Genomic DNA, 25,615 nt, shown 5'->3' with positions numbered 1-25,615 from the left:
CACTAAACAAAGTCTCTAGCATGGAAGTTACTTGAGAGTGAAAAAGCATGGAGAATGTTCCACGGAAAACACTGAAGAAGAATCTCAAAGGAAGAGTTTCTTCATTTTTTTCTTGATACCATTCCCTGTCCCTACACTTTTAACAATAGCATGCTCTTCTAACACTAATGGGCAACACTGCTTACATGTTATGTGCTATGGAAATATTTACTGAATTTTACAGCTCAAGCTGATATTAGAAGGCACAAGGCAGCAGGCCAGAAGTGCCTATGAGTGCAGCAGATGTGACAGCGAAAAAATGGGTGTGTGCGCCTCATGTTTAAATAATCTTCCTCCACTCATTACTGGTGTCTGTGGTTTCTTGGCATTTCTATGAAATAACAGAGTGCACATAGTGCTACTTGCAGCCTTCTCCAATGTGGTACTCTGCGGATGCTTTGAGCAAGAACTCTTAGCACTCCTGACCATTTGCCATGCTGGTTAGGGTTCATGGGAGTTGAAATGTCAATCATCTGAAGGACACCAGACTGGGGAAGGCTACTGTAAGGACATGCTGTACCAGCACACAAAGGCTATGGATAGAACATAATACATCCAATTGCACTGCTTCTTCTCCACAAAGCAAGACCTTAAATATTACAATGCACTTTGATGCAGTCCTTCCCTCAAATAACTTAATCAGCACATTCATGTTTTAATTGTTGATACAGATGATCTGATTTCCTCCCTCTTCTGGCCACTTAATGCTTGCAATATTTAAAACAGATAATGTTCTGGATTTGCTAAGCATGACCCATGGGCTCAGAAGCTGATGGAGGAGGACAAGACTTTATCTGGAACTAAAAATAAACCATGCAGAACCGCACTCCCCATGCTGCCATCCAACAAAGAGCTGAGGTGGCACAAGAATATGCCTGCTCTTTTTCCTCCTTTTAACCCATTTGCAACACGGCAGGCCTCCTTTCTATTTCAGAACCAAGCATTTGGCAAGCAAAGCACCAAATGTCCCCCCCACCCTGCCCCAACTACCAAAAAGCAAACTTCACAAGCTTGTCACATTACCATTTATTCTGGGACAAAAAGCTCAAGCTCACAGCAAGAAGATTTTCTTCTCTTTGTGCAAGTAAATGCACAAAATGCTCATTTTCTCTAAATGAGAAAAAGCAAAACCAGGCACTCACACTAAGTTTTTCCTACCTCCTGCTTTCTTGCATTTTTTACAAAGCAGGCTAGCCATTCTGGTCCCCTGGAATGCAAGGCAGCCTGTTGTGTTTTGCTGTAGAGCAGCCTTGGCAGTCCCCAAAAACACACACACACACACACACACACACACACACACACACACACAGAGGCTAGCCATTCTGGTCCCCTGGAATGCAAGGCAGCCTGTTGTGTTTTGCTGTAGAGCAGCCTTGGCAGTCCCAAACAAAAAAACAAACAAATAAATATAAATTAAAAACAATTGGAAGCGAGTAGACAGGAACTGACCTGCAAGCTTGGGTTAATTCTGGCACAGTGCCATGGGAGGCAATGGCAGGACAGCAACCGTTCTGGGGGTGGGGATGGGAAGAGGGGCCTGGATTAGAGGCACATGGCATGGCTGAATGAAGAGGAATGGGCTCTTCATGCTGAAGCCAAATCAGTTGCCAGTCATTCTGAACCTGAACCAAGACAGTTCTCTAGTTGCCAACTCATGGACCTGACAGATGTCATGTTTATCACAATGCTAGCAATAGGAACATTTATTACACTGGGGGAAAGACCAGAATGTAAATCACTGAATATTTAAGTGCCTCTCAGCATGTGCAGGCAACAACATTTTGCCACCCCCTGGCCATGGGATTTGAGTCAGAAAGTCCATCCAAAGTTAGGAATGGAAGACAGGTTTGCCTCACTCCAGCAGGGTCCTCCTTCCTCCCTTCCCCAAACATGCACCCTTTCACTTCTTCCCTTTAGGTAACCATTTAGTGATATATGAGACATCAGCTCAGCCCTAAATCAAGAGGTAGGTCTTGTCCCAACATCATGTGAGTCCAAGACTACAGCTCATTTACAGAGTCCCAAAGAACTTTACACAAGTCCTTTTGAGTCAAAATTGCTCTTTAATTCTAATGTGGTTTCTGGATATGCTTCAGGGTGAATCATAGCTTACTTGTTATCTGTGTTAAAGCAATTTTCTATGTGAAATTATTAGTTTTATTTGGCTATTTATCAATTTAATTGAGCATGTATTATAATGTAAAATTGTAGTTATAACTTTAGATGAAATAACATTCATTGCTGATTCTTTGTGGAACTTCCCACATCTAGTTTTATAAGCAATTGAAGTACATGGTCCCTTGGTAACTTCTTTTTCGAAGATAGGCTAGACATGCACATGGTGGGCATGTCGTGAGTGGAGCTGGCTGGAGCCGGGGGTCAGACTAGAGGGCTGGGAGACCCCTTCTGCCTCACTCTGTTTCTATGATGTTCTCTGTTTTCCTTCTGTTTCTTCTCATTTACAAAACATAAAATATTTTTTCTTTTAAATGGATCTTAGTGATGTTCTTGTTTCATGTCAGTCTAGCTAGACTTGCAGCATTCTCATGTGAGTCAGCCCACAACCTACTTGCTGCCCTATCGGTCCCTTGCACAGCTGCCTCAGCCGATGGCAACTGTGGAATAATCCTGCATGCAGCAGCTCCTCTCCTTAAAACTGGCAATGATGCATACAGCATTTCCATATACCAGACAGTGTTTACAGCCTGGTACCCACAGTGTCCTGAATGCTGAGTCTTGCTGGCATATGCAGTCATATGCAAGCACTCAACTCCATCCATCACAAGAACACACAGTCTCTTGAGTTTATTTTTTATGTAATCACAATATGGTAAGCTCTCTGGAAATATTTTGAAGGGTGCAGGTAGAAAATTAATAAAGGAACAAATACGATCATTATTTGTTACTAGGACTTAATGCTCCAGTACCATAAGGCTGAGGGAATGACACACGGAGAGCAAACTAAATGGGAGAGCAAACTAAATGTTCTTTTATCTTGACTTTAGCTGAACAACATGCTAAGAATTCAGCAGGCAGGCTACAGAGGAACTGCTCCTCTCACACCAAGTTAAGATTAAAGTAAGTAAACATTAATTGTTCACCTTCAACTCATAAACAAATAATAGTAGTAACAATAACAACCACCACAGGATTCAATGTTCTCTTAGGCAAGCAATAGGAATTTTTATTTTATCGGAGATTTAAGCCCCCTAATTTTAAGCCAAAACACTGGAAGGTCCATTGCAGCTGTTTTTAACTCAACCAAATAAAGGAGTTTCTCCTAAATGGCAATCAGAAAGAAGCTGAATGAGTACTGCTATTTAATTTTAGCTGCAGTTATTTCTGATCCAAGGTCTGAACCTCTAGTATTGCAGAACAGCAGCTGTCATCCTGCTGCTGAATAGAATGGCTAATTTTGGGACACTGGATACAGTGTCTTCTGCCTAAATCAAGCCACCATGGAGCACTGATCTACTGAGTAGAAATCTCCTTTCAACCCCAATTTTTGTGCTGTGTGCAATCTGCTAGACTTTTTAAGGCATGCAAAAGACCAATCTGGATAAAATACTGTCAAAGAACCACAGTACTGAACTTGCTGGTGTTGTCAAAGACAGTGCAATGAAAAAGCCTTGCAAATAGGTCCATTGAAGTAGCTAAGCCACAATTTCTGTTCCACCTAGCCTGCCTGCTTGCCAATATACATGTTAGTCATCTCTACCACATTAACAGCGGGACAACCAGCTCTCCTCCAGTTAGCAAAAGCTGTTCCAGCCTGCTGATGTGAATTTTACTCATTGCAGGCAACTCGGTGAGTGGCTGTTTGTAAGCCTGCAGTAAAGCCAGTTCATTGATGAGCTTCTGTCTCAATCTCCTCCATTTGTAAAATGGAAACCACCACCATACCCTGGATACAATTGACAGTTGTGCAAATAAGCATTGCTGCAATGCCATTTCTGCCCCTCCCTGCACAAAAGCCCCCTTGCCTCAACCCCTTTCAAAGGGCTTTAAGATGCTCAACTGAATGGAAAGATGCTTCCTTCAAAAGCAACTCTACAGGATCCCCCTCTTTTCTCTCACATGCCTCTCCAAATCTCAGACTTCCATGAAGGTTTTAGCATTGGCCCTTATATGAAACTGCAACAAAACCTAACTCTGTAAAGCTACACTCGCTTGGAGTCATCTCTTGTCACCCTTGCAACTTACTTCCCTCTCTTCCCTTTACTCCCTCAGCCATCCCCTCTGGCAAAGTTTAGACTGTAAGATCCTCAGGGATGGGTCTCCTTTTTTCTGGTTGTCACTAAGCACACTAAGGGTGCTACATAAATAATCATAAACATAGTTCAGAGCTGTATGACCACCAGTTCAGGAATGCAGCATCAATTGTTGACTTCTGTTTGCAAAATGAGCCCTGACAGATCAAAACTCACAAATAAAGTTTTCACATCACTTTGTCCACCCTTAAATTCCCTGTTAAGAAATAAATATACAATGGCCCCATTTAAAAACAACATGAGCAAAACACTCCATAACCACCTCTCCCAAACACAGTCATTCCATTTTTATCAGATTATTATGAGTTTGGACATGCACAGGAGAAGTGACCCTCTGACCTGGAGGCCAAATCCAGTCATCCAAAGTTCTCCAAATGGCCATGTCCCTTCCCTATGTCTCCAATTGGTCCCTGCTTCCACACTCCCCATCATTTGGTGGTTTCCTGGCTTTTGGATCATTTATTTCCCATCTTAAAAGAGTAAAATGCCTTTCGTAAGGGTTAGTTAATGGCAGTAAAAGCTGTAAGATAAAATATGCTGGAATTTGGTATTCTAGCCTCAGCCCTTTTGCCATCATCAATCTGAGTCCTCAAACTAAAAGAGGTTCAACATACCTGGTCTAAACCAGGCCTTGGCAGCTCTGCTTTCAGAATGGACTAAACAGTTTCAGACTAGGATAAGATTAGGACAGACTGCTCTTTAATCAATAGAGTTTGGCACTACCATAACAAAGTCTCAAATCTGACCACAGTAGTCTACCCAAATCAACCAGCAAATCAACAGAAGAAATTGATATACAAGATGTGTCACTATCCATCTGAATAATCCCAATGTTTCCAACAAAAAGTCTTTGGACTATTTGCATGGCACTAAGAGGCACATATATAAATCAACTTTTAAATGTCTTCCTAAGCAAGTGCGGGAGGGTGGAGATAGAGCACTACAAGACAAGACACAAGACAAGAGCACTCACTGCTAAAAAGACAGTCACTCCAAGGACAAGAAGAAAGTATGAGAGCAGTTTCCACCACTGCTTGCTAAAGCCCAGCAGCAATGTATTAGTTGCCAGATCCTGTACAGCACAATTCTAAACAATGTTAGTAACACAAACTCTGTAGGAAAAACAAGTGACTCTGCAGGAAGGCTTAGGCAGAAATGATAAAATACTAAGAAACCGCACAGACCAAGTTCTCCAACCTTCTCTTGTTTGTTTGCCTTATTTGTATGCCTCTTTTCCAAGTAGACATAACAAATTAGTAAATAGCAACCATTGGCTAGCCTTTTGCTACTTGCATGGCAATGTACTATTTGCAAGGGGAGTACAGATTACTTTTTTCCAGTTGCATCAGGGTATCATTATTAAGCAGAGCAAGCTTATAGCACTCTGTAGCCCTTTGAAATGCCTAACCTTGTCCAACAGCATTTAACAATGGTCCATTGATACTGGACAAGATCACATCCCTTTGTTTTTAACCATTTGCCAAAAACTACCTGAGAGTAGAACAAGGCAAAGGGCCAGCTCCAGAAGACTGCAAGGCTGGACACTGGCTGGCCACAAAAACCCTGCGGTGGTCGGCCTTGGGTGGCAGTGGTGCTGGTGGGCCGCTCATCCCGCGTCGCTCCTGGAGGCTGGCCCGGGTGCCGCCGGCGCTTTGAAGGCCACAGGGCCCCTCCCCCGTGCCCCGCCCGTCCGGGCGTGCAGCTTAGAGGGAACATTGCCTGGGCATTTTACATTTTTTGTCACCGGTGGGCTACCATAGCTCAGGATCATGACAGCAACACAAATTAACAACGTTAGTCACTTGAAACGTGATTCGGGAGTGTCACCGAGTGAAGGGAAAATATATCCTGTCACCCAGTGCAAATACGTTTTTTTTTGTCACCCAGCCCCAGTCATGTCTTTCTCAAAACCTGCCGTGAAGAGAAAGGTTGGCGATGAGCACAGACAATTTCAGGAGAAGTGGGAGATGGAATATTTTTTTGTTGAGCACAGGGGCATCCCGACATGTCTTATACGCACAGAGAAAGTTCCAGTGCACAAGGAGTACAACATCAGACGTCATTACTCAACTAGACATGCTGAGGAGTATGCAAAATACCAGGGAGATGAGAGAGAGGACCGTGTCGCCAAACTTAAAACATGTCTACTGAGGCAACAAGATTTTTTCAAGAAAGCAAGCAAAGAGAGTGATGCAGCAGTCGAAGCCAGCTACGTAGTGAGTGAGATGATTGCTAAGGCAGGAAAGCCATTTAAAGACGGAGAGTTCATCAAAAAGTGCATGTTACAGGCTGCAAGTATAGTCTGTCCAGAAAAAAAGGGTCAGTTTAGCAACATCAGCCTCTCAGCCAACACAGTGGCAGAGTGCATTTCTGACCTGTCAGGTAACATTTGCAATCAACTGCGTGAGAAAGCTAAACATTTTCATGCATACTCAGTTGCTCTTGATGAGAGCACAGACGTCACTGACACTGCGCAGCTCACAATATATGTCCGTGGTGTTGACAACAATTTTGAAGTGATGGAGGAGTTACTCACAGTGATTCCAATGCATGGCTAGACCACTGCTCAGGAGATAGTCCGCCAGCTGTGTGATGCCATTGCAGATGCCGGCTTACTATGGAAGAGTTTTGCTGGAATAATAACTGACGGAGCGCCATCAATGACAGGGAGGAGAAATGGAGTCGTGGCACTTGTTCAAAGAAAATTGGAAGAAGAGGCTGTGGAAGAGGCCATTGCTCTGGAATGCATTATCCATCAGCAGGCCCTTTGCAGCAAATGCCTGAAGTTTGAAAATGTGATGTCTGACGTTGTGAAATGCATCAACCATATCAGATCCAGGGGCTTAAAGCACCGGCAGTTCCGTGCCTTTTTAGAGGAAATAGAGTCAGCATATGAGGATGTGCCCTACTACACCGAGGTACGTTGGCTTAGCAGAGGAAACGTCTTGAAGAGGTTTTTTGAGTTGAGAGCAGAGGTGAGAACCTTCATGGAGAAAGAAGGGATGGCTGTTCCTGTACTAAGTGATCCCAAATGGCTCACGGACTTAGCTTTTCTTGTTGACATCACACAGGAGCTGAATGTACTGAACAAGAAATTACAAGGCCAGGGGCAGCTTGTCAGTGCTGCCTATGACAATGTCAGAGCATTCTCCACAAAACTTGTGTTATGGAAAGCCCAGCTTTCTCAGACAAACCTCTGCCATTTCCCAGCATGCAAGGCACTCATGGATTCTGGCACACCATACAGCAGTGAGAAGTATGCTGATGCCATTGTAAAGCTACAGGAAGAATTTGATCACAGGTTTGCAGATTTCAAGACACACAGAGCCACTTTTCAAATTTTTGCTGACCCCTTCTCCTTCGATGTGGAAGATGCCCCCCCCCCCACTCCCGTGCTTCAAATGGAGCTAATTGACCTGCAGTGCAATTCTGAACTCAAAGCCAAGTTCAGGGAGGTGAGTGGAAAAGCAGACAAGCTTGGACAATTTTTGAGAGAATTGCCCCTTACCTTCCCTGAGCTTTCCAGGATGTTCAAGCAGACCATGTGCCTTTTTGGGAGCACCTATCTGTGTGAAAAGCTCTTCTCCACCATGAACTTTAATAAGTCAAAGTTCAGGTCCAAACTTACTGATGAACATCTTCAAGCCATACTGAGGGTCTCAGTTGCTTCCTCCCTCAAGCCAAATGTGGCTCAGCTGTGTAAGAGGAAGCGCTGTCAGGTCTCTGGCAGCAAGGAGTAGGAGGAAGTAAGAGAAGTCTATGTTCTGAAGAACTGTTCATGTTCTGAATTATTATTAGTAAAGATTGAGAAGATTGGATCAGTTGTACTTTTTTTGGAATACTTGAAATCCTTTTTTTGTGGAATACTTGATGCGGCCCAGCCTCACCCAGACTCTACTTCCAGCGGCCCCCAGCTGAGTTTGAGACCCCTGCTCTAATTCTAAACAATTTATAGCCATTTAAAATAAACTAACTGACTGACTTTACAGTCAGATGACTGTTTTTAGAGATGCCAACTTTCATTTAAACATTATTGTCCAACCCTAGGTAGGGCCTGGAGCAGAGAGAAAACCAAACCTGGAATTAAGGAAGAGATGGGGTAAGTTGACAGGGCAGGGGGACAAGGGACCTGAAGAACTGCAGGGAAACCTGGGAGGTCACAGGCAGAATCCTGACATTTCCTTGCTTTCAGACACTAGTAACCCAGCAAAACCATTGTTGCTGATCAGTAAAATATGGGCTGGTTGGCAAGCTATGTCACTTTGTTTCAACTCTCTTTTGCTGGCACCTCAAAATTTAATCTCCTGTTGTGAGCTGCCCCGAGGCTTCCTATTGTGAGCCGCCCTGAGGCTTCGTTGCGATGGGGGCAGCATAAAAATGTTTTAAATAAATAATGAGCTCAGGCTACAAATAAACCTCAGTGATTCTGAGATAGCAGAAGAGGTGCACACTTTTCTTTGATGACTCTGAAGAATTTTTTTTCCCTAGCTTGTTCTTAAATTTTCCTTTTTTGGCAGGAGAGTTTCCAACTGCATTATCACTGCAGACCAGCCTTCTCCAAACCCAGCAGGGTGGTTTGAAAATTCTATCAAGTGGAACAACAAATGACATCCTGCTGAAATTTTGACTCAGTGTTTCTAACAGAGCGACAACTGATGAAGGCAAGAAGCTGTACCCCAACAGGAAAGCCGGAAGAAAAAACAACAAGTGATATATACAGATGAAATAGCAAAATCCCATTGTTGGCACAAACAAGTGCACCAACATTAGGCTTGCACAATTCTTCCTCCCCTTCCTCTCCATGAGGGAAGGAGGTTAAAAGTCATGGCACTGGAAGCACAAACTATGGTTTGTACTTGATCCTGGTTTACCAGGCAAGCACAGACAATAGTTGACTGGCTAGGATGCAACATTTAATTACAGTTTATTACAAAGTAGGGCATTACTGAGCAGTGTGGAGAGGATAGGACAGGACAGAACGGGACGGAACATGCTGAGAGATAGAACAGCTCATGGCTCAGTCCTGCAAAACCAAACCATAGCTTAGCATTACACACAAACCCACACACAGATTGACACAGAGTCCTGCAGTTAGAGAGCAAGACATCCCATTGGACCTGAATTGCAGCATCGCTCACTTTAGAAATTGCAAACTGTTCGTAGCTACAACCGTTGTTTGTCCCCTCTTCTTAAGGGTTGTTTCTTGGGGTCCATTTGAAAACCTAATGAAGCAACTATTCAACTGGAAGAGTTTGGTTTACTGTTGTTTGAATTGTACATTCCAAGCATCAGAGCTCCAAAGTACCTCTTCATTTTCATTTGGCAATTCCAGCGTAAGAGATTTGCCCAACAGGCCAAAGAAACTTTAGTAAAATTGCGTCACCACCCTCCCCTCCAACTTCTATAATATGCATTCGCTGATACAGTTGCCAGTTAAAATAGAAATACCACAAAAGCAGGAGGCATGTATTGTTCAGTTCAAATACACTTGCTTCATTAGACATTGCACTTCCTTTATAATAATTCCATCTGTACATGTAACAATCCAATCACAAGTCAATCCCTCAACTTAAGCTGTAACCCTAAACACACTTAAATAGGAATAAGCTCTATCAGGGCACACTTCTGACTAACATACATAGAACACTTCTGCATATTACTTAATCATTTCTTCTACTTAATCAATCACTTAATCATTTTTTCAATAGTTAATTACCTTGGAGTCTTAAGACACAGGAAAACTTAAAGGTTGAGTCTCTGCAAGCTAGTTCTGTAATATTCAAGCTATAGCAACTACAAATAGAGGAAACGATGAGGAGACTAGGCATGAATTAGCGCCTGAAAGTTTGTCCCTAAGCTTTAGAATTAACAAGTCAACGTGTTAAATTATAATTGAAATGAAAGGCTGCTCAAAGTTCTCGTAATCGCTTACTGATCCCTCCCGCTCACCCATTCTGTGAGTTGCTGTCCCAGTCAAGAGTTCAAACTTTACCTGTATTAAAGAAGAGAACAGTTGAACTATCAAGACAAAGTTGAATCACTGTGTTAGTCTCCCGCTACCCCATCCCAAAGTATTTAGTATAATGGTACTACAATAAACAGATGTTTATTTTTAATCATTGACTAACCTCTCAATTTTTTTCCTACTCCAATTTGTGGTTTAAACAAAAGTTAAAACTCAAGAAAAAATGATGCCTTCCTAAACTGTATTATATATCGTTTGTAAATTGTATAGTTTGACATAGATAGTGGAACTCTGTTGAAGATTAAATGAAATGGTAAAAATCTCTGAATACACAGTTTTAACTGCTGTGAGAAATTATAGACATATACCACAATAAATGTTGTGTGGATTTCATTTTAATGATGGGAAGTTATCCCAAATAACTACTCCTGTGAGGTTACTATCTGAATTTTTCTTGGCAAAATGCTACAGTACTACACTGCAAAATTAATTTTCCCTATGGGTCATACCTTCTCACCAGAACAAGCCCATTTTCCCCACAGTCCTTCTGTATATCATCCCTTTACCTATGGCAGGAGTGTTCTGGGGTGTACCACTTTAACTTGCAGCTGGAGGTTGAGAACACATGCATGCAAAAACATCTCTGCCATGCCAGGAAGAGTTCAGCTTTCCTCTTGCCAGTCTTGTATGGTTAGAGGGCTTTTGGTATCCCAGAAGTAGTACCACCAAGACACAATTTCATTGTCTCTGTGAGAAAGGCCTGGTTCTCAAGTCACCTTGTGGCACACTGAGGGGAATATAGCTATGTACATTTCAATATATCCCTATCACACTTTTAAGTGCATTCTTCTTAACAAGGACGAACACAGCTTTGGGACAGTATGAGCCATGTAACACAAAACACAATGCCCCATGTTTGGAGCTGTTTCTTAGTGTGTAGATTTATACAGTGTTATTAGTGTACTGCTGATTTACAGGATCTCATAAGCAAAAGCCACCTGCTCTCAGATAGAGCAATGAGAAAGCCAACGACAGAAAGAGAAGTAGGCAAGGGGAGCAGGAAACAAAATATCAAGGCCTCCCTAACTTTGGTTATATTGAGTATAAGGGCTTCTCCACACTAGGCGTTTATTGTGGTGGTACCTCAATTCATGGGGGTTTGCAAGGCCTCTCCATGACTTATTTATCTTCCAGAGACTCCCCTGTGTTTTCTAGCCTTTTTGGTGAGTATTTATAGAGAAAGGAAAGTCTGGTTTAAACCACAAAGTACCAAAACAAAAGCCTAGTGAGAAGTTGCAAATCCTCTATACTGAAGTGCCACTTTGTTGTTTCCACCCAGGGGAAAAAACATGTAAAAGACGCATTTTTCTTCCTGCAGTGAAATCAGAAAAAGCAGCCTCAGTAAAGCAGCATATTAAACTTTTCACATACAGTGTCTCTAAGGAGAAAGGGTTAAAAGTAAACAAGACCTTTGGATTGGAAGTCTGACCTTTGCCATCTGCTGGGCAATGCTGCAAAACAGCAGTCGTCTAATGCACCTACATCTTGCCAAATATGACACAGACAGCTAAGCAACCTGCAAGCTTCATCACCAAGATCTCAAAGAAAGGTGACACAGGCAAGAACCACTGCTAATTCTAGCATTAACAACTAATTGCTTATATTTTATACAGACTTGAGGAATGATGTTTTTCACACCTTTTCTCTTCCAAGCATGATATGCAATCAGTATTTTGTCCCAATATCTTTTTAAATGGTGGTGCTGGGCCTGAACCTAAGACCTTCTACATGCAAGGTATACACATCACCATTGATTTATATCCCAAATGTGGGGTGGGAACATTCTGTACATGGTAAGAAGCATCTGACACCTTGCTCTCTTTGCCTTTTCCACAAAATCCAGCATTTTCATGAGGCAGTTTCATTCAACTCCCTTTGTTTTTATTCCCAACCCTAACTATGGCTGGCTACCGTTCTCTCCACATTTCTCACCTATTTGTATGTGCAATCCATACACACAACTCAAATTCAAATTCTGTAGGAATGAAAACAGGAAAGCAAAGTGTTGCTTACTAATGCAATTCATTTTGTTCTGCAGCAAAGAAGAAAAGACACAGCAATTTAGTTAAGAAAACTCTTGTAGCCAAAAAGCTACAGCCCTAATAAAACCTGGCAAAATAAAAGTCAGACTCAGCAGAACTCACACTTGGCAGTTGCTCTGTAATGGTAGGAAATACCCAGAAAGAAGGATCCAACATAGCTAGCAGTGTGTGCTTGACTAAAAGGCATTTTGGCAAACTGTTAGGCTCCCCAAAAGACCTAACCTAAGATGTTTTCCAATTCATCTATGGAAACATATTCACAACTGCCAGTTAGATTTAATTCACATAAACCTACAAGCAAAAAGTCCCAGCTGACACCAGGAACTAGTTTTCTGTGGATAATGTAATTTCCAGGTTTACACAATCACAGAGAGAAAATAAGTGATAGTGGTTCATTTTCCCTCCCTGTGCATGCTGCCTAATTAGCACAAGCACCTCAGCAGTGTAAGATGCCCTGATATTTGAACCCAGTGAGGGTTAGTGACTAGGCTGGTTTACAAATCACCATGAAACCCTAGAACAGCCTTCCCAGTGGGTGAATTCCTTGACTAGGGGCTCTCTGTGAGAAAAACACTGTTCAGATAGTTTAAAGCATGGGTCCTCAAACTAAGGGCCGTGGGCTGCATTCAGCCCGCCATGCCCACTTAACCAGGCCCACCCCAGAGGTTCTGCCCTCACCGTCTGCATGCACGGGAGCATACCTGGCAGCAGCTTGCTTGCGAGGAGGTCATTTTGGACTCACTCTGAGAAAATGACCTCCTCGCGAGCAAGCCGGCACCTCGCCCCACACGCCCCCACCTCACATGCGTGTACCTGTGAGTGCCCCCCTTCCCCTCACCAGCCCGCATCCCCCCCTGCTGGCACCGCCTTGGCGGCCTGTGCCCTCCCCCAGCACATGTCAACTGGCCCCCTGTTGAAAAAGTTTGAGGACCCCTGGTTTAAACGCAAGTGAGAAAAGGGAAGGCTCCATCCACACTAGAAGAGTGCCAGTGCAATTTCCAAACGATGTGGATAGGTCAATAATGTACATGAGTAAGCAAACGATGGTATGCACCCAAGAGGACTTCTTGCTGTGCCCTTGCTCCAGCCATGCCACCCTCCAGTCAACCTTTGCTATGGACAAGGAATTCTTCCTTTCTGTTTCAGGTGGAGCTTGAGCATAAGGAAGAGGGCAGCTGAATGGCGGCCCTCAGGGAAGACAGGCTGTCATGCAAGAAGCATCATTCACTGGCCTTCCAATTGGGGTAAATGACTTACGCAGAAACACAGGAAAGGGAGGCTTCAAAGCCTCCCTGCAAGGGCAGGGAGGCGGGTTCAGTATGTCTCAACTAACTGAAGCTTGGGAAAACCAAGCCTACTTACAATTCATCTGGTAGAGGGTGGGAACAGAGCAATGATCAGACACACAAAACGGACTGGCATGGGCCTGTCTGTCACTACTGGGAGATGCTGGCTCAGGCTAAGCCCCTTGCTTGGTGCACACTGTTGTACAGCTCTAGGAAAGAAGATCCAGAATAACATCTGCAAAGCAGCATTTTTAGATGTTATTAATGAAAAGAAACGCTGCAAGTTAGGAAGCCAAGGACTGGAGCAAGGGAGGGTGGCAAGGGGAGGAAGCCACTTCCTTTGAGCCTCATTTTGAAGCCAAATACTTACATTAATCTTCTTGGAATTAACTACCTTGTTTGGGACAATGGACACTGCAATCCTAAACATGCCTTACCATCCAATAAGTAAGTCAATGGGCCAACTCACATGTCATATTAACCACTCTGGTAATAAGTCACATTCGGTTGGTTGTTCCCTGAACAACCCACAGCATGCCTGAGAGATGAACATGCTCACCAGAGGATGTCCCCATTCCTTCCCCTTGGTCTTCCTGAGAATACCCCAAGGGGACTCCATATTAGAGCCCATCTGGACTGTTCTCCCTGCCATGATCACAACCCTTCTAGCATTTGACTCAGCCTTTTGTCCTTTTTATCCCCCATAACTTTTAGGGAGATCATTTTTTAAGATCTCTGAGTTAGCAGCCAGTGACACATGGGAGGCTATCACCTTTTTACTCTTTTTTATGTGAGAAATGTGTGCAGTTTTAAAGGAAGATGTATTACTATTATCATCATCACTATTGTTTTAGTTTGACTTGCATGAGCGTGCACTTTCATATTTTAGTGGATCCAAAATGGGCAGCTTCTTGCCAAAATACACTGAACGCTTTTCTTGCAGGTAAGAAAATATTCTTGTCAAATTACTTACACTTTCCCACTTTTCCAAGTACTTAGAGTCTTAGGAGAACTGGAAAAATATAAAGAATCTGACAAGTTTGGTCCCAAACAAACAAAAACCCTACAGGATCTCATTGTGAAAGGGGTGACCTACAGACCACCTTCTTTAAGAAGGAAAGATCACTTTAGTCATTGGTTTCTCTTAAAAATTCAGTTTTTGACAGCTGTCAAGAGAAAGCAAAGTTAAAATTAAAGCTCTCTGCAGATGCTCTGCATTAATGTCCATGAAGGATGCCTGCTACACTTTGACCACAGAAACTCTCAGGAATATTGCCCGGGGAAGGTTGCCCATTCTGGATCCATGAAGTGCACAAGTATGTAATTTAAAGAAAATTAAATAATGTTCAAAAATTTCTTGCCAAAATATTTATAAAAGGTATGGTGAACCATTTACTTTAGAGGTGCTCTTACTGATTGTTAGCTTAGAAAAAAGCAGAGGCAACAGTGAAAAAAAGTCATAGCAAGCCAAAAAGGATTTGTTATTAGGGTGGGAGGCATCAAGCTTGTGATGGTCACCCCAAAATGCACCTTTGGTGGTTGTGGAATGGCTAGCACTAGTGGTGGCAGGCAAGCTTGGCAAGTGCAGCAAGTGATTCTCTTCCCAAGATCACTTGCTGCTTCCCAATACCAATGACAGACTCAGTTGCCCAGGTTCAAATAACACTACTTACCCATAGTGGGTACAACCCCTAAAACAAGCCATGGATTGTCATGTTGGCTTGTTACCCATAAGCAAGCCACCCTACAAGAAACAGTATGGATTACACAGCAAAAGAACTAACCCTGGCTTGTCATCCATGATGGGTTGACTTCAAACCAGGTCAGTAACTGAGTTTACACAATAGCCTCTTGGGCATAACTAGCCATGGTGGGTTGTCATGTTGTCTGAACTCTGACCATTTCCTACCAGGTGTCTTATTTGTGGGCCGCAAGCCACACTGAAAGGCCATGGCTTGCTCTGGGGATGCCAGACCCATGATGAATTGCTATGTTGTCTGAATCCAGCAGAGCAATTTCCTCATGACTTATGGGCATCTGCTAGTGAGCTGTACAGGAAGAGAAGAAAAAACCTCCCTTGTTGCTTGTTACTCCACTCCACCAATGCAGAATCAGTATTGTGTAACAGCCAATGCTGATTTACCAATTTAAAGTATATATTACTTTTTGGCTCCAGAAATATGCACACATCCTCAGGATTTTTTTAAAAAAACATTTTGTCTGTCTGTCTCATTTGTAAATGGTGTTCTTTCAGCTTTTCAATATATGTATTCTCTCCTGGTCAAAATCCTTGTCTGTTTCAACTGTCAACTATTTCAAATTAGCTTATATGCATTTAGAGCAGGTGTGGTTAGAGTGTTGGACTAGGGACCTGGGAGATTTGGGTACTAGTCCCCACTGGGCCACAAAGCTCACTGGGTGACTTCAAGCAGTCACTCTCTCAGCCTAACTTACCTAACTGGGTTGTTGTGAAGATAAAAATGGAGCTATATAAGCTGCCTTTGGTTCCTCACAAGCAGGAAAAAGACTTTGTATAAATACAATGTAAATAATAAATGCATTATCAATCTGTTACCATTTGACAGGTGTAATGTACAAGGTATTGACCAGTCAAGACAACACATATCTGACTGTAATAAGTGTGAAATCTCTGAAACCTCTGAAAGGCTAGCAGAATATAAAAAATTACATAGACATTTGAGCATAGTAAAACAAGAACAAATAAACAAAAATATCTCAAATGCACTTTTTTAATCTCAAAGAAAAAATTCTAGTGGCTAACCAAAAGCGGTTGTAATTAAAATGGGGACAAGGCAGGTGTGTCACGAAAGACACTGGGATACCGGCTGGAGGAATGATGAGGAAGGAGAGGAAGAACAGCCTACAGTGAACCTGATCATCCATTAGGTACATTGAAGGCTCTTCCAGGAACAACCCTCAGCATGTGGCTCTTTCACAGAAAGGGTTGTCATGCCATGCAAACTCATCCAGTGGGACTCACTTATGAGTAATCATCCACAGGATCAGCCTCTCCCTAAGCAGGAGTTCTAAACTTGTCCCAGTGAGCTCAGCATTTCCATGTAAGTAAACATGTTTAAGATAGCAAAACAAGGCCTGATTTAAATACATTGCTGCAAACCTCTGAAGCATGCCAAGAGGTTAGATTTAGGTCTGAATGTGCCTGCTGCTCTGCTGTGCCCACTTGGCCATGATGTCCAGCCTGCCATCAGGGCATGTGCTTACACGGAAGCCCAGTAACCAGCCAGTAGGTACTAGGTACATTTTTTCTCAGGTTGGGCTGGAGTTTTCCCTATCAGGTTGCTTTCACAGCCATTCACAAGATGCAGCTGGCCTTCCTCCAGTCTTTCACATACATATCAAAGCCCTGCTTATCCACCAAAAGTCTGATCAGCTTAGAAATCAAAACATACACAACTAAAAGGAAATGACAGCTGATTTCCTGCCAGTAGATTACAGCCATTAGCAAACAGTAATGATAAACAATGGCATCCTTATATATTAATTTAGAAGCAGAGGACAATGGGGGAAACAGTTTCAAGAAGCAGTTCTACTGGGATTAATTACAATTTTGAAACTTTTTAAAAGCTTGAATTCCCATAATCACAAAATCATAGCAAGATTTTACTTTTGACCTGCAGGCTTTTGGCAGCCTGGCCCAGTCTGGGATATCTGCAACCATTTCTTAGATTTCTAACTTTCACTTAAGAATAACAGCCTTTACAAAGGCTCAAAATGTGCAAGGACATGCAGTAAAATATACTATGTGTCCTTACTTACAAAGATGTACAATAAAACATACAACCAGTACATTATTGTCAGAAAAAGATACAGAAGGGAAAAGACTGTAGCTCAGTAGCACATCATGTGTTTGTATGCAGAAGGCCCCTGCTTCAATCTCTGGCATCTCCATAAAGGATAGAAAAGACCCTTCTCTGAATCCCTGGAAAGCTGCTGCCAGTCAAGACAAGAAGATAAATCGGCTTCCATGTTCCTAAATAAATAATTTTTTCTGGTATTCTAAGCCAAGTTAGCACAAAGGAACTGGGAACTACATATTCTATTCAGTCAATAACTTTAAATACATTAAACTAATTCCTGTTCTGCAGGAACTTATGCTGCAGCTATCACCACAAAATTGTTGGTAACTGGCCTGGCCAGTATTCACATCAGTTATCATAATGCAGCTCACATTATGGCTTTGATCCTATCTATGCACACTTGGCTTAAGTTATATTTTCTTTCTGAATGGATATACAAAATATTACTGAAGTCACTGTACTCCAAATGGTTCCATGTGGCAGCTGTCATTATGTGCAGTTATGTGCAGTGTGTTGCCATATGAAACAGCTCATTTTCCCCCACATTAGGGCAAGAGGAAGGGTACGTCACTGGTGATGTGCATTAGGTTATCCAAAAAGCTGGTTGCACATTTAACTGCTCACCAAGTGTTGACAGTCTCTGTGTGGAGCAATTTCATGTCCCTTCCATGTAGCAAGTGTCAGCCATCAGCTTGCACATACCAGCACTTCTGAAATGACTCTAGATCTGTGTTTTCACCTTTTCTATCTTCAGTGGACACTTTTCTCAAGGTCCACTGAGGAACCTCTGCGCATCAGCCATGGACATCTCCATGGGAAATGTTCTAGAGCCCACACTTGGATCAGACAAGACCCGATTCAAGACAAGTTCAGATCTGCTGGGCATATTTGCCTGTACAGAGAGAAGAAACACTAGAATACAGCCAGTATTCCCATGCATCCTAGATGCTATTCCTGACATTCTCAGCAAGGATCACCTGATAAACTGCTAAAGAGTCTCAAGAGTCATCTAGAAGAAGACAGCCTGAAAATTGTTCCTCCAGAACAGTGATTTTAAAAATGTGCTAACCTTCAAAGACCCTCTTCCCATATCTTTGCAGGCAAAGGTATACCCTATGTTCCAATGCATGATCTGGATTAAGTCCAACTTAATACAAGAAAATTCACTTCCACGTATATACAGACAAGGTTGGAATGTATAGCCTATCAATGCCATTAACCTACACAAATGTGAATTAATGTTCAGCACTTAGTGGGTGATAAACTATGTCATGAGACCAAGTACAGAAGCTTTTGTGTAGTAGTATTTACACTCAGGGACATCTCTTTGGCCAAAAAGTGGAAAGGAAACCAACTCTCTCCCATCCCAGTGCACCCACTTAGTTACACATTGGTATGTTTAACTCCTCAGGTTGTAAAATTTACAGAACTAGAAGACATATAACAGCTTTGTTGAGGCAATGCCAAAGCAAGCTCAAATGTCCCACCCTAAGTCTGCCCCACCTCATTCATCATAGCCACAAAGTGGTGTTCAAAGCTTCTACTTCCAGCTTAGATGAACCCCAATTCAGCACAACCTTCTACAACAACTTTCAGTGTTTCTTTCTGTTGGCCTTGCTGGTTGGGGCTGATGAGAATCGAAGTCTAAAACATTTACATGACCCCAGGTTAAGGAAGGTTGATTTAGCATGTTATACAAATGGTATAAACCATGGTTACCGTCAGCTACAGTTTATTTAAACCAATACTTTGAAGTTTCAAACAAACCAAAGTTAAGATTCATCAAAGTTTGCCAGGTTCAGAAAACACAATCTAAACCGGAACTGAACACTTCCAAACTCTTCCTTGCAGCTGATTTAGCTTGATAGCTGTATGTGGCCAATGAGTTATGTATTCTACTGCCCCCCTCTAAGTCAAGACAGCCTGTATTCAAACCATTGGTGCAGATGTTTATGTCATTCAGAAAGCCTGCAAGGGGGGGGGGGAGATTTCACACTGTTTTTCTACCCAGGTCACTTGAATTGCTGTGAAACTACTCCTAAAAACCGTTAAGAGATTCTCAGTCTCTCAGCTTGAATGTAAATAAAATGTGAGGACTGTGATGAATTACACATCTAGCATTCTGTTTCCAACTGTTGGTTAACCACGTCTCTTTGGGAAGCTCATAAACAGGACCTTAGGCTGTTCTTTATCCCAAATCCCTGATGCCATCTGTCCATTTAACTAACATGCAGGGGGCAGAATAAGGAGAAAAATACCCTCTGCAACTTTGTCTAATCTTACATACTAACAGTGATCTCATTGTCCAAGCGCAGATCTTTATGTGGCCAAAACAGCGCTATTCACACAGAAGGTTAGTTTATCAGAAGACTTATGGAAAGCCATGATTTGCAGATATATTAGAGGGGGACAACGGAAACAAAAACAGCCCAATGAGGAGTTAAGGAGCCACAGAATGCTATCTGACTGCATGAAGAGTAGGAAACCAAAAAGAGGGAAAAGGGAATGGAGTGTCTTGGAAGAGGGCATGGCTGACTGAAGCACTGAACAGGTACTCTGTTAACAGTCTTCTGCACTGCAACATTTTGTTAAATGCCCCACTTGCCCTTGTGAAAGCCATCAGCATTTACAACCACCACTGTATCTTCTGGTTCTGAATTCTGCAAGGTAAGCACTACACAATGCACAAAGAAGTATATCCTTTCCAGATGTCTTGGCTATGGTTTGAAATTCATAGATAATTTCAAATAATCATTGTTTCCTCCCCATCTCTTTTTACATTCATAGGCTTCTTTACTTTGCTACTTATGAGCAAGGTTTCAGATGTCTGGTTCCCAGATTCCTTTCTCAGAATCAGCTCCTGCAGCTTTAGCAACTGCTTAACAAAAAACCAAGAGTGAAGCTTTTCCCATTACTGAGTTGCCCTGCCAGGAACAGCTTCATCTGCCAATGTCAACAGGAGTCCCGCCAAGGGAAAACAAAGAATATTGAGGACCCTTACTGAGGAACACCCATTTGTACAGCTGCAAATCCAATCAGAAATCCAGCAGGTGAAACTTCTGGTAGCAGGGACAGTCACAAATGCTTGCTTGTGCTGTAACTTGCACAGCTCTGCAGGAGACCCACCAGAACCATCAAACCACCATGATCAAACTTCTTTCCCTTTCCTCCAGCTTGGTCTGCTCCATCACTCTAAGCTGGGAATCAGCTTGGATGCCCCTGGAGACTGAGCCTGGTCTTATTTTGCTTATGCTACTCTGTAAAGCAGCAAGTACACTGATGGTGTATCCAACTGTACTATAATTTGAAATCTTATGTCTAAATTAACCAGATGGGGAGGGAGTGAGGTATTGCCTTTCCCAAGCCTGCCTGCCCATGTGAAGACAAGTGGGCGGGGAATCTAAGGGAGAACTCCGATGCAGCGTTTTAAGGCTGCGATCCTATCCCCAACTAACCCGGGAGAAAACTTACAAGGTCTTATTTCGGTGTGGCCACGTGCAGGCGCGCATTTAGTAAGACTATCGCGTACAGGCGAGTGGCGCACTCACGTCCGCTTCACTCTTGGAAAGCGTTCTGTTGGTTTTCCCTCCCAGGCGGCCCTAGTGCGGCGGGTCTGCGTAGAAAAGAGCAAGGCTCTTGCCGCTCCGAACTGATCCTTTCCACCCTCCACCTTCCGCTCGAGATCCCACAAACGCACCCTCTTTGGCTTTCTTCTTCCTGGCTAGCGTGCCGCCCAGCTTGCCCAGGAACGACTCGTCCTTCTTCATCCTGTGGGGCCGAAGCGTGGGCGATCGCACGGGAGCGGAGGACATCGGTGTGCCGGGAGGGCAGCAGCGGAGAACCGGGCAGGGGCGAGGCGGCTTTTGCTCTGCTTTCGCAGCGGGCGCTTTTGCAGCCGGGACGCGCCCCTCGGCTACATGTGGCAGGCGCCGGGAAAGGGCTCGGAGGTGGCCGCGGCCCCGTCACTTAGCCGCCCTCCTTCAACTTGTTAGTAGCCCCACCGGTGTTGGAAAGCAGAAGTCACCGGAGGAAGGGAGGGAGGGCGCATCACGCCCAGGGAAATAGGTGGGATGGGATGGGATCTTCTGAGGCAGCCGCTTCCCAGCCTTTCTCACAGCGCCCTGCTATGGCGTGGAAGTCCAAGGGGCGGGTCTGCGAGTCGGTCGGCCTTACTGTATTGTTGCGAGAGGAAAAATGAGATCGGCCGGTCGGAGACGAAAGGAAAAGAGCGACCGCCTCCAAGTTGCGGATGGGGGAGGTGTGGGAGTTCGGCGTGGCAAGTTTTGCTTCCTAGCTAAATACTTGAGCAATACTTCGAAGGGAAACAAACGCTTAAGCGTTGAGTAAGTAATAAATAGAGAATGGGGACTGTTCCTTTGAGCATATGCAGAATGACTTTCCGTTGGAAAGGCTGTTGGCTTCTTTAAAACTAACACAATCACAACCCCTGAAATCTGGGGTCATGATTCCTCAGTGTTTGTGCAGAGTGCATATGATGAAAGTCAAAGACACCAAAGGAATAAAACTAGTAATTGTGGTTTTCCTCCTCCGGAGCTGAGCAGTGAAAGGAAAGGCTGGATGCCTGGACTGCATCCTGGCAAACTCAATTCCTTCTAATAAGACCTGAATAATGGCCCAATCATGGCTTCCATGCCTGATTCAACTCATACAGGGAAATGGTGCTGAGTTGCGGAGGAAATGGCCCTGAGCACTGCCTGATGGGAAACCAAGTGAATGTTACGTGCTAGCCTTTCTGAGAGGTTTGAAAGAAGAGCAGAGTGCAGGAACTTGATAGTGAAAAATAAGAAAATAACAGTTGTAGTGCAATTGCTGATGGCAGCAAAATGGGGGAACTCAGACTGGAGAACATAGGAATTCTCACTGAGCATGGTGGCCGTTCCAGATGTTTGAGGCCTATGTGGCTCCCCTCTGTCAGGGAGTCATCACCATTACCAGCAGCTGGTCCTGCTCCTTGGCTGCTTTCTTGTCATTGCTACTCCTCGCCTGTTTGACACAGAATGCAAGAGGGCAGGGCCATCTCCTGTTCCCCCACAACCACCATTATGGTTGTCTGACTGTAGTGCAAGGCAGGTAAATTAGCAGTGGAAATTGAGAAGCTGAGTCAGTGGTACCCTGTAAAGGCTTGGGCCTATGGCAGAGGCCAGGCATGTCTACTCTATTGTTAGCCCTGCCTGAGCATAGTTTGAGCCAAGCCCAAAGCAACCCAAGTTTGGGCCTAGCTCATAATGAGCTTGCCCCCAACATTCTAGACTATTGCAGCTCACTCTTTCCCTTCAGCTTAGCTGGTGACAGCTGCAGCAACAAAGAGACTTTACAGAAGGCCTGTCTGTCTGTCCTTGTCTATTCTCTGGAGTGAATTAATAGTGCACACACAAGGAGGCCTGGGTCCTGTAATTTCCTAATCCCCTATTAAGGCACCCTGGGAGACTAGAATGGGGCCCTTTTGGCTCTCTTTATTCCCATGGGGCCTCTATAGCTAGGTAAATGGGTGGCAGGGGAGAGCAGACTTCATAGACCACATGGAGCATTGGAGACATTTAGGCTCATCCACTGTGAAATTGGGAGCAAATCCAGTTGCATGAGTATCTCATCACTAACAGAAACTAGGTTCAAAGAAAGTCTGAAGAGCCATGGAAAATTCCAAAGCAGTAGGCTAGCTATGTGAACATGTTTCACAAAAAATATAGCATATTGTGACATCTTAAAGGCTGATGATTTATTGTAGCATAAGGTTTCATGCACTAGAACCCCTTTTGTCAGATTCATGAAGTGTTATTTTACAAGCAAGGAAGCAAGCATGCACACTCAAGGTACAAAAATGTAAGTGGTGGGACTAAACAACCACAAAATATGAGGGACATGGCAGATCTAGGTCATTGTCATGCAAAGCTCAAATGTATTCATGAAAACAACGACCATTCATGGTAGCTGGAATCCAAAATACACTATTCACAAATAGTATGCTAGCATCTCTATTGGTAGACAAAGTCATGGTCCAGATGAAAACCTCAGTGAATCTAATCAAATTTGATTAGTTTGCCAGTTGCTTGCTGGAGTCCCACAAGAGGAAGGGCTTTATGTTCAGAAAACCTATAACATTGCAAAAATTAAAAGTCACATACCTCATTACAGGTACTAATACAACTATTATAGAACTGGAAGGCATACTTTTAAAAACCTACAGGGAGCATTTGCCACTGATTTGCCATTGCATATACTTCCTATGTACTAGGAAGTTTTATCCGCCTTTAAAAAGTTACTCTCATAATTAAAAGTGGTGGACACAAGCAAACAATCCTGGCTTGACACATCCATTGCTTTCAATTATAATTAGGCCATAGCAAGTCACCTTAGAAAGTGGTAGGCTTGTGTAAAGAGAAGATGTGCAACTCTAGTTTGGAAGGAAGTGTTTAGTTCCTCTACCATGGAGGAGGTACAGTTGAGCTGGAAATTGGGTCTTCAGCAGCAGAACAGGAAACACTGTTAGTCATCTCAATAGTAACTCTTTCCTCAAGCATTTCAACAGAATACACCCAGTCCACACATCCAAAGAGCAAGTAATAATTTTGGTCCCAAATCCTAAAGATATATGGAACTTGTCTGTGTTTTTAGTAGAATCAAAGGGATTTCAGTTAATATTTACTAACTTGTACCACTCATTTCAATGGGACTTACTGTAAGAATGGCTGTCTACATCAATTCATTTACGTGGACGAAAGAGTTGCTCATGATTGCATTTTCTTAGTGTGACTGCTGGATTAACTCTCCTCTGTGAATGAGATATCAGGAAATAAAAACATCATAGACAGACTTCCTACAGCCTCGGGCACCATGTTTTTCATTGGAGTCCATCATAAATTCAGCTGTCAGAAGTGCTGTTAAACGCTTGTGTAAACAAGCCCTGTACCTTGCTGATTTTGATGGAAATTTCAGAATGTGTTTAGAAGCATAGCTGAAAAACCAAATACTGATGTTTATGTTTGTACATTGCTCCACATCTAAACAGATTCTGGAGCTAGAAACAAAAAATAATAATCACTATCAATAAAAATGATGACTATTGAGGGAAGGCTTCTTCCAGTAAGAATCTTTTCAAAAGGCATAAAAACAACATAGTATTGGTGCCTGCCTAACCACTGGAAGCAGGGAGTTCCAGAGCAATAGAGGCACCACACTGAAGGCTCTTCTGGTGACTATCATATACCCTTTGTTCCTCACACAGAGAAATGTCTGCTCTACTGTCCCTTCTGCAGGTGGTACAGAAGCTAAGTTCACTAAGTTCATCAATTTTGTTTAACTCTGCGCAGTTCTTAAAGTCGTCAACAAAACCCTCCATACTTGCCTAAGGTTTGCTTTAGGACAAAAGCAGTTCACTGATTGGGGTGTGCAGGGCAGCCCTCTTGGGTGCCAGAGTACACAACATTCTCTCACTCCCCCAGACCCCAAGTCACTTGTGCAGGCGCTGTAAAAAAGTAAGTCTCTGTTTTGGCTCTTTCTGCTGCTGTGCACACATGCTACTCTGCACTCTTTCCTCTATGGCAGGGGTCCTCAAACTTTTTCAGCAGGGGGCCAGTTGAAAGGTGCTGGTGTCAGAAACGGGCCGGTGCGGCAGTGAGGCAGGGGCAGGTTCGGCATGGCACAGAGAGGTGAGGTGGTGGTGAGGCAAGGTGGGGGCAGGGGCGGGCGCACACGCAGCAGCAGCAGGTGTGTGCACGGCGGCAGCTTGCTCACTCAGAGATTGTTTTCTCCGAGCGAGTCCAAAACCTCTGAGACGGGATGGATCCGGCCCGTGAGCCGTAGTTTGAGGACCCATGCTCTATGGCATGTCTTGAGGCTTTGTGACCCTACCCTGTGCACGTGTTCATAATGTTCTTATTGTAGGGAAAGCCAATAAGACTCTACCAGCCAGGGAATCCAGGGCAAACCAGCATCACACTATACATGAACTAAAAGTACACACATGCACACTATGACAAACTAGCCAAAAAAATTTAACCTGCCTTTGGAAGAAAAGATGCCTTTCGAGTCCTTCCAAGAGGACCATTCTGAAATTCTACAGCTACAGCCAGAAAGTTTAGGAAGGAGTCATCAT

General features: G+C 43.5%; 1 protein-coding gene across 3 annotated transcripts in view; it reads right to left on the bottom strand.

Annotated features, from left to right (window-relative positions):
* The window catches only part of PARVB (parvin beta), a 65,004-nt gene extending 43,328 nt beyond the window's left edge, over window positions 1-21,676 (bottom strand). Inside the window, exon 1 of one of the 3 annotated variants that reach the window (XM_044450818.1) lies at window positions 21,200-21,676. In XM_044450818.1, coding sequence (XP_044306753.1) covers window positions 21,200-21,314 — 115 coding nt within the window. In that variant the 5' untranslated portion in view covers window positions 21,315-21,676. Of the gene's footprint in view, window positions 1-5,283; window positions 5,383-20,973; window positions 21,175-21,199 lie in introns of those variants that run through there. The other 2 variants (XM_044450820.1, XM_044450819.1) reach the window with 2 other exon arrangements.
* Between the last annotated feature and the right edge of the window lie 3,939 nt (window positions 21,677-25,615).

The sequence above is a fragment of the Varanus komodoensis genome, unplaced genomic scaffold (genome assembly GCF_004798865.1).
Source record: "Varanus komodoensis strain SLA01 unplaced genomic scaffold, ASM479886v1 scaffold69, whole genome shotgun sequence".
Classification (NCBI taxonomy): Eukaryota; Metazoa; Chordata; class Lepidosauria; order Squamata; family Varanidae; genus Varanus; species Varanus komodoensis.
This window is presented reverse-complemented; position numbering and strand designations above follow the sequence as displayed.